This window comes from Dermacentor albipictus, chromosome 6 (assembly GCF_038994185.2).
Source record: "Dermacentor albipictus isolate Rhodes 1998 colony chromosome 6, USDA_Dalb.pri_finalv2, whole genome shotgun sequence".
Classification (NCBI taxonomy): Eukaryota; Metazoa; Arthropoda; class Arachnida; order Ixodida; family Ixodidae; genus Dermacentor; species Dermacentor albipictus.
The window spans coordinates 39,634,949-39,644,307 of NC_091826.1; the positions used below are offsets into that span (position 1 = coordinate 39,634,949).

The window sequence follows — 9,359 nt, forward strand, 5'->3', positions numbered from 1 at the left end:
TTCGCCTCTTGCATGGTGGTCTTGAGGCGGAGCCTTTTTGTTTTTTCGATTGCTGACTATGGAAGTACTGCGCGTCGTGCGGGAGTGAAAAGACACTGGAGGAGTGATGGTCACGGGATCGCGCAACTGTCTGTCCGTATTTTCGGGGGATCCTCGCGTTATGTGCCGCGCTAATAGGTGTCTCGTTGCGTCTCCCTTGCAGCGCTGGACATCGGCATTGACCGCCCCCTCACCACGACGCCATTTTTGACGCTCTACCGGAGACGCGAACGACAACCTGTGCTTCAGCCCTGGAGTCACCTGATGAATAATCTGGATGACTCCTACCATGGCGTATCCGAGGTACGTTTATGAATTGTGTCCTCTTTTGAATTGTACGCCCGCGTTTACTATTTGTGCACTTGCTTATGAGTCTACACGCTTCTTCTTTCTTTATCTGCCTAATTCAGCTGGCTGGAATGCCTCAATCGGTAAACGTACATAACTGTATGCGTTCTTTTCCCACCATGCTTACTTTATTGTATGTAGGCATCCTTATGATGCCAAAATGCAGTATATGAAGGGTGGTACAGGTTTGTCCTCATCAAATATAATTAGGCGCATCGCATGTTGTCGTGTATATTGTTGATTCTGCAATGGTTTTAATGGTTTTGTGCTTGTCTGCCAGGCACTGAATATGAAACAAAGTGGAACTACGGCACACCTGAATCTTTAACGTCCGCTGTACATCTCTTCTTCTTGTGATTATTATTACTTTGAAATAATTATATGGTTCGTGAGGCGAAAAATCCGGAGTAGTTGTCGGCGTTGGCGCGACCAAAGTCATCGAACCGTCGACTTTTGGTGGAAGTCGAAGCCAACACCTCTGGTGTTAATTAAGGCGAAGTTAATTAAGGGGCAGGTAATTAATATGGAGTGAATTAAGGCACTCGAATCCACGGCCATTGGTAGGTGTCGAAACCATGACATTAGTACTAATTAATGTGAATTAAGGCGCAGTTAAATAATATATAGGTAATTAAGACACTGGAACCCACGGTCATTGGTAAGAGTCGAATCCACAACTTTGGTGCTAATTAAGGCTATGTTAATTAAGGTAAATTTAATTAATACATTTGTAATTAAGACACACAAGCCCATGACATTTCGTGGGTCGAACCCAGGACATTTGGTGTTAGGACGAAGGTAATTAAGGCAATGCAATTAAGATATTGTCACGTGGTAGTGACGGTGAAGAAAGAAGCAATACGGTGGAATACAAAACGAGCTTTTATTGGGCGAACCTGTGCCCACAAAAACAGGCTACACTTATAGCACAACGATAGCGGCGAACACGGTCGGCGATCGTCGGAAAACTGATCAGCGGGTCAAGTGCATCGGCTTTTATAGAGCGGTCGTCGAATGTTCCAGACTAATCGTTCGGACCCGCGTGCCTTCCACAAAGTTCTACACCATTCGCGTCAGGCGAATAAATCAGATAACATAATGTTCGGCGACAACAGCCAGCGGATAGAAGCATCGATACCTTTCCAGAAACTTCGGATACATGCAAGCGCATCCCGCGCTGTGCGATAAGATTTGTTAGGCGGCGAAACCTGGTCGCCCGATAAATATAAATACACGTGTCAATACCCCCCTCTTAAAAAGCATCGTCCCGATGCTACAAAGAGAGCGAAACGCAAAACGATACTTATTAAACAGAAGTAACAACACAACGAAAAGAAACAAAGTCCAAAGGTCAGTTACGCGAAGTCCCAAAGTTCGTTAACGCTGGTGGTATGGCTTTAACCGCACAACGTGGACAATTTCAGGTCGTGAGCGGCGCCGCTGTGACAGCGAAATGCCGTCTGGCACGACCTCGTAGTCCAGTGCACCAATACGTCGGATGATCTTGTACGGTCCGAAATAGCGACGCAAAAACTTCTCGCTCAGTCCTCGTCGGCGTATAGGGGTCCAAACCCAAACACGGTCACCGGGCTGGTACTCGACAAAGCGTCGTCGGAGGTTGTAGTGTCGGCTGTCGGTCCTCTGCTGGTTCTTGATCCGCAGGCGGGCGAGCTGTCGGGCTTCTTCGGCGCGCTGGAGATAGCTAGCGACGTCAACATTTTCCTCGTCAGTGACGTGCGGCAGCATGGCGTCGAGCGTCGTCGTAGGATTCCTGCCGTAAACCAGCTTGAACGGCGTGATCTGTGTTGTTTCTTGCACCGCCGTGTTATAAGCGAATGTTACGTACGGCAGGACGGCATCCCAGGTCTTGTGTTCGATGTCGACGTACATCGCTAGCATGTCGGCGAGGGTCTTATTCAGCCGTTCCGTAAGACCATTCGTCTGCGGGTGGTAAGCCGTTGTTCTCCTGTGCATTGTCTGACTGTATTTCAGAATGGCTTGGGTGAGCTCCGCTGTAAAGGCCGTTCCTCGGTCGGTGATGAGGACTTCTGGGGCGCCATGTCGCAGCAGGATGTTTTCGACAAAGAATTTTGCCACTTCGGCTGCGCTACCTTTCGGCAGTGCTTTTGTTTCAGCGAAGCGGGTGAGGTAGTCCGTCGCCACGACGATCCACTTATTTCCGGTTATTGACGTCGGAAAGGGTCCCAGCAAGTCCATCCCGATCTGCTGGAATGGTCGGCAAGGAGGCTCGATTGGGTGTAGTAATCCGGCTGGCCTTGTCGGCGGTGTCTTACGTCGCTGACAGTCTCGGCATGTTCTGACATAATGGGCGACGTCGGCGGTCAGGCGCGGCCAATAATACTTTTCTTGTATCCTCGATAGTGTCCGGGAAAAACCGAGGTGTCCAGCGGTCGGATCGTCATGTAGGGCATGCAGTACTTCTGGACGAAGTCCTGACGGGACAACAAGAAGGTAGTTGGCGCGGACTGGTGAAAAGTTCTTCTTCACGAGGAGAGTGTTTTGAAGCGTGAAGGAAGATAATCCGCGCTTAAATGCCCTGGGGACAACGTCGGTGTGCCCTTCCAAGTATTCCACCAGGCCTTTTAGCTCCGGGTCTGCCCGTTGCTGTTCAGCGAAGTCTTCGGCGCTTATCATGCCAAGGAAGGCGTCGTCATCTTCATCTTGCGGCGGCGGGTCAATGGGGGCGCGTGATAGGCAATCGGCATCGGAGTGTTTTCGTCCGGACTTGTAGGTTACAGTGATGTCGTATTCTTGTAGTCTGAGGCTCCATCGTGCCAGTCGTCCTGAAGGATCCTTTATATTCGCTAGCCAACACAACGCGTGATGGTCACTGACGACTTTGAATGGCCTGCCATAAAGATAAGGGCGAAATTTAGCTGTAGCCCAAACGATGGCGAGGCATTCTTTTTCGGTCGTAGAATAGTTGCCTTCCGCTTTTGACAGTGACCGGCTAGCGTAAGATATCACCTGTTCGACTCCGTTTTTCCTCTGGACTAGAACGGCACCGAGGCCTAGGCTACTGGCGTCAGTATGGATTTCTGTATCGGCGTACTCGTCGAAGTGCGCAAGTACCGGCGGCGACTGCATGCGTCGTTTGAGTTCTTCAAATGCGTCGGCCTGCGGCGTTTCCCACTTGAACTCAACATCACATTTAGTTAGATGTGTCAACGGCTCGGCGATGCGTGAAAAGTCCTTGACAAAGCGCCTGTAGTAGGCACACATGCCAAGGAATCTACGCACTGCCTTCTTGTCGGTGGGCTGCGGGAACTTTGCGATGGCAGCTGTTTTCTGGGGGTCGGGGCGTACTCCGGATTTACTGATGACGTGGCCTAGGAACAGAAGCTCGTCGTAAGCGAAGCGGCATTTTTCTGGCTTCAGAGTGAGCCCTGATGACTTGATGGCCTCTAGTACTGTGGCAAGCCGCCTAAGGTGATCGTCGAAATTTCCGGCGAATACAACGACGTCATCCAAGTAAACGAGACAGGTCTGCCATTTCAATCCCGCTAAAACCGTGTCCATAACGCGCTGGAACGTTGCAGGCGCCGAGCACAGTCCAAATGGCATAACCTTGAACTCGTAGAGGCCGTCTGGGGTGATGAAGGCGGTCTTTTCGCGGTCTCTTTCGTCGACTTCTATTTGCCAATAGCCAGACTTGAGGTCCATCGAGGAGAAGTACTTAGCGTTGCAGAGCCGATCCAATGCGTCGTCTATCCGTGGAAGGGGGTATACGTCCTTCTTCGTGATCTTGTTCAGACGACGATAATCGACGCAGAAACGTAGGGTGCCGTCCTTTTTCTTCACCAGGACAACAGGGGATGCCCACGGGCTTTTCGACGGCTGGATGATGTCGTCGCGCAGCATTTCGTCGACTTGTTCTCTTATAGCTTCGCGTTCTCGCGTCGAAACTCGGTAAGGGCTCTGGCGGAGTGGTCGAGCGCACTCTTCGGTTATTATGCGATGCTTTGCGACTGGGGTTTGTCGAATCCTCGATGACGTCGAAAAGCAGTCTTTGTAGCGTCGAAGGAGACTTCTGAGCTGTTGCTTCTTAATCACGGGGAGACTTGGATTTATGTCGAAGTCTGGCTCGGGAACTGCGGTCGTCGGGGTAGATGCAACAGAATCCGAGAGGGCAAACGCATCGCTGGTTTCCTGAAATTCCTCGATGTATGCGATCGTCGTGCCCTTGTTGATGTGCTTGAACTCCGGGCTGAAGTTTGTCAGCAACACTTCAGTTTTCCCTCCATGCAGTCGAGCGATCCCTCTTGCGACGCAAATTTCACGGTCTAGCAGGAGGCGTTGGTCGCCTTCGATGACACCTTCTACGTCAGCGGGTGTTTCGGTGCTGACCGAAAGAACAATGCTGCAGCGAGGCGGGATGCTCACTTGATCTTCAAGCACACTCAAGGCGTGGTGACTACGAGGGCTCTCCGGCGGTATCGCTTTATCTTCCGACAGCGTTATTGACTTCGACTTCAGGTCGATGACTGCGCCGTGTTGGTTCAGGAAGTCCATACCGAGAATGACATCTCGTGAACACTGTTGGAGGATAACGAAGGTGGCAGGGTAAGTCCGGTCATGAACGGTTATTCTTGCCGTGCAGATTCCAGTCGGCGTAATGAGGTGTCCTCCAGCGGTCCGAATTTGGGGGCCTTCCCATGCAGTTTTAACTTTCTTCAAATGGGCGGCGATATGTCGACTCATTACGGAGTAATCAGCCCCTGTGTCCACTAAGGCGGTAACTGCGTGGCCGTCGAGAAGCACGTCGAGGTCGGTGGTTCTTTGTCTGGCGTTGCAGTTAGGTCGTGGCGTCGGATCACGGCTGCGTCGTGTTGAACTGAAGTTAGAACGTCGCGTCGTCAAGTCGTCGTTCGTCGGTGTAGTCTTGCTTTCTTGACTTCGTCGTGACGGCGGCGTGTCGTTATGTCGTCGAGATCGTTTCGTCGTCGTCTTCGTCGGCGGCGGAGGATCTTCGTCAGTTCGACGAACAGCAACCGCACCTCCATCGGTTGCTGCTTTTAGTTTTCCGGATATGGGCTTGCTGACCGGCCCCGGGCTGGGCCAGTGTATGGTCGGCGCTGCGGCGACAGGTAGCGGCCTTGTGACGGCGAACGGGAAGCACGTCGATGGCTCCACCGAGTGGCGGTGAGGTAGTCGGCGATATCGCGAGGTCGTTCGCCAATCTGTGGCCGCGGCGCGTTAACGGCGAAACCTCGCAGTCCCATCTCCCGGTATGGGCATCGGCGGTACACATGGCCGGCTTCCCCGCAGTGGTAGCAAAGCGGGCGGTGGTCAGGAGCGCGCCAAACGTCTGTCTTCCTCGGGTAGATGCGCTGGGCGACGGGTGGTCGTGCTGGCGGCGGCGGCGGCGGCGGACGACGAAACTGCGGCGTGACAGGGCCCTGGCGCGGTCGTGGAGGGGGGCCTTGACGGCGTGCGACGGCGGCGTAGGTCATTGCTTGCGGCTTGGGCTGCGGCGATTCAGGGGCTACTCCAAGTTGCTGTTGGAGTTCCTCACGCACGGCATCGGCAATCGAAGCCACTTGAGGCTGTGATGATGGGAACAGCTTTTGTAGCTCCTCCCGCACGACAGCTCGGATAGTCTCGCGTAGGTCGTCGGTGGCCAGTGACTGAAGTCCGGCGTAGTTTGTCGCGTTCGTGCGGCGGTCGAATTGCCGGTTTCGCATCTCGAGTGTCTTCTCGATGCTGGTGGCCTCCCGAAGAAACTCGTCGACGGTCTTCGGTGGGCTTCGTACCATCCCGGCAAAAAGTTCCTCCTTCACACCACGCATGAGTAGGCGAACTTTCTTTTCCTCGGGCATTTCAGGGTCGGCGTGGCGGAAGAGACGGCTCATTTCTTCCGTGTAGATCGCGGTCGTCTCATTAGGTAGCTGCACCCGGGTTTCTAGTAACGCTTGGGCTCGTTCTCGGCGTACGACGCTTGCGAATGTCTTCAGGAAGCCGCTTCGGAAAAGTTCCCAGGTTGTTAAGGTGGCTTCTCGGTTTTCGAACCACGTCCTGGCCGCGTCTTCCAAAGCGAAGAACACATATCGCAATTTGTCATCGCTGTTCCAGTTGTTAAAGATAGCGACTCTTTCGTACGTCTCAAGCCAGCTTTCCGGGTCCTCGAAAGTTGAACCATGGAACGTCGGAGGCTCCCTGGGCTGCTGCAGCACGACGGGTGACGCTGGTGCTGCCATTGGGGTGGACTTGGTGGCCATCCTTCTAGTCGTCTCGGGCAAAAGTCCGTGCTCCGGGGGCAGTCCTTGCAGCCTGCGGCTACCTCGCTGGTTCTTATCGACGTTGGTGTCTTCCGAGTGAGGGCTTGGGTCACGGCTTTGTGGGGGCGTCCGGTGCATGAACGCAAAGCACCTCCACCAGATGTCACGTGGTAGTGACGGTGAAGAAAGAAGCAATACGGTGGAATACAAAACGAGCTTTTATTGGGCGAACCTGTGCCCACAAAAACAGGCTACACTTATAGCACAACGATAGCGGCGAACACGGTCGGCGATCGTCGGAAAACTGATCAGCGGGTCAAGTGCATCGGCTTTTATAGAGCGGTCGTCGAATGTTCCAGACTAATCGTTCGGACCCGCGTGCCTTCCACAAAGTTCTACACCATTCGCGTCAGGCGAATAAATCAGATAACATAATGTTCGGCGACAACAGCCAGCGGATAGAAGCATCGATACCTTTCCAGAAACTTCGGATACATGCAAGCGCATCCCGCGCTGTGCGATAAGATTTGTTAGGCGGCGAAACCTGGTCGCCCGATAAATATAAATACACGTGTCAATATAGTTAAGGCAATCGAACGCGCGACCTTTGTTGGGAGTCGAGTCCAGGACCTTGCGTTGCGGCATAATGTCTAAGATTCGCGTGGTGGTCGCAATGCTTTTGCATTCATCCGTGTAGTGCCCGTTTAAATTTTCTTCTTACTACTACTACTACTACTACTACTACTATTACTACTACTACTACTACTACTACTACTACTACTACTACTACTACTACTACTACTACTACTACTACTACTACTGCTGCTGCTGCTGCTGCTGCTTTTGTTGTCGTAGCAGTGACAAACACTGCTTGTGCTGTTCCCGTTCAGCGTCTGCTGGCGCGGGTGGACCAATGGGCGTTCAACACCTTTGCCCTGGACGCGTGTTCGGGTGGGCGCTCCATGCCCCTCCTGTGTGTGCACCTGTTCCACGAGTACGGCTTCCTCAGCACCTTCAACCTGGACGCCGTGCGCGTCTGGCACTGCTTCAGTGAGTACACCACCTCTCCTTAACATACTTAGCGGGAATCAAGGATTTTAAATTCCGTATCTATTCACGCGTAGTTTTCGTCGACGTCATCGTGGCAGCCACGTTCGGGTACTCACGTGTCGAGAAGCAGCGCGAGTAGGCAAGAGTACAGTAACAGAACAGGCCCATGTGGCACCCAGTTACAATTTGGTAACCGTGATTGTCTAGTGAAAAGGAGTCACTGTCAAAAACCGAAACAACCTACTCGGAGCTGACATGGTGCACTGACGTCATCGTAGCCGCCTTGTATAGGCACGGTGAGGTACTGCATCCATGACGTCACATGAAGGCAATCTATATCCAAAATCCAGAAGCTACCGAAGTCACTCTGTGAAGGGAACAACACTCGTGCATTCAATGTCCACTGAATTCAGAATTCATGTATTCAGAACACATGTATTCAGCGTCTACTAAATCCATCATTCAAAAGCGTTTAACTTGCCGTGCAAAGGAAGCGAAATTCATGAATTCGTTTTTCACTGAATTGGTGATTACATGCTTTTGAATTCCTTACTTAAAGAATCGAACACGTTACAACTTCATAAAGAGCTTTTTAAGCTCGGTTTGCGAGTGAGCTACTGCTTCTGAATTCACTGTACACTGAATTTATAATTCAGAAGCTTTCGAACTCGGTCTCCGACGGGATCGAGGCTTCTGCATTCAATGCCTACTGAATTCAAAGTTAGAAATCTCATTGATTACCTGTTGGCAGAGACGAACACTTACTAATTCAACACCCTGCGTTCAAAATTCGTTCACTTAGGAACTCACTGTGTGAACAAAACCAACTTTTCTGATTTCAAAGTTCACTGAATTCAGTGTATTAAAATTTCTGAAATCGTTGTTGGAACGTCGAGCACTTCGAAAATTCAAGAACTGCTGAACCCGCCGTGGGAATTAAGCGGCATTCCCGAATTAACCGCTCGCCGAATTCTCAATTTATAAATTGCCTAACTCGCTGCGTAAATGAATGAACAGTTCCGAATTCACTCAACTCAATATCTAGACTCTCCTGAGATCGCCGCGCAAAGTAGGAACAACAGCGGAGTTTACTGCGAGGAAAATCCAGAAATCCGAAGCTTCTCAACTGTCGGTCTGAAGGCCTTCTTCCCAGACAGCCTTAGGGCTGCGTCCCCAGCCGATGGCTGTGTGTCTTTCAGCGCTCTCGACGGTGGCTGGCAGCGGAAGTAATTCGAAGGAAACTGCGCTGAATTCTTCCTGGCCTTGGTCTATTAGGGGTATTGCTGACACTTTGCGAAGTGTCCGGGTGTACGACAGAGAACGTTTGGCCGCGACAGAGAGCTTTTCAGATTGCTGTAAGTGCGCTTGATTGTGTCCGCAGGGACGAAAGCTTATGGATACCAGCATTGTCCAAAAACCTTGTGCAATAAGAAAGAAAAAGAACCAGAAAAGGACAGGCGAGGCAGAACTCTTTGCATTCGTGCTACGTCTCTCTAGGCTTTGACTGTTTGCGCCCGCGTTCATATCTGCACTCACAAAGTTTGACAATGTGAACGCCAAAACTTTCAGGAAGTGTGGCGTGTACGCTTTATTCATTTCTCTCTCTTTTTTTGCCTGTCGCGTCGCCGTGTTTAGACTTTAGTGCGTGGCTGAGATGAAATACTACGTCTATAAGAGTTCTTT

General features: G+C 51.5%; 1 protein-coding gene across 2 annotated transcripts in view; it reads left to right on the plus strand.

Annotated features, from left to right (window-relative positions):
- Nucleotides 1-206: 206 nt before the first annotated feature.
- The window catches only part of LOC139060999 (uncharacterized), a 45,037-nt gene continuing 35,884 nt past the window's right edge, over nucleotides 207-9,359 (plus strand). For both annotated transcript variants that reach the window (XM_070540376.1, XM_070540377.1), the window contains exons 1-2: nucleotides 207-342; nucleotides 7,517-7,676. In XM_070540376.1, the coding sequence (XP_070396477.1) occupies nucleotides 304-342; nucleotides 7,517-7,676 (199 nt within the window). In that variant the 5' untranslated portion in view covers nucleotides 207-303. The remainder of the gene's footprint in view (nucleotides 343-7,516; nucleotides 7,677-9,359) is intronic.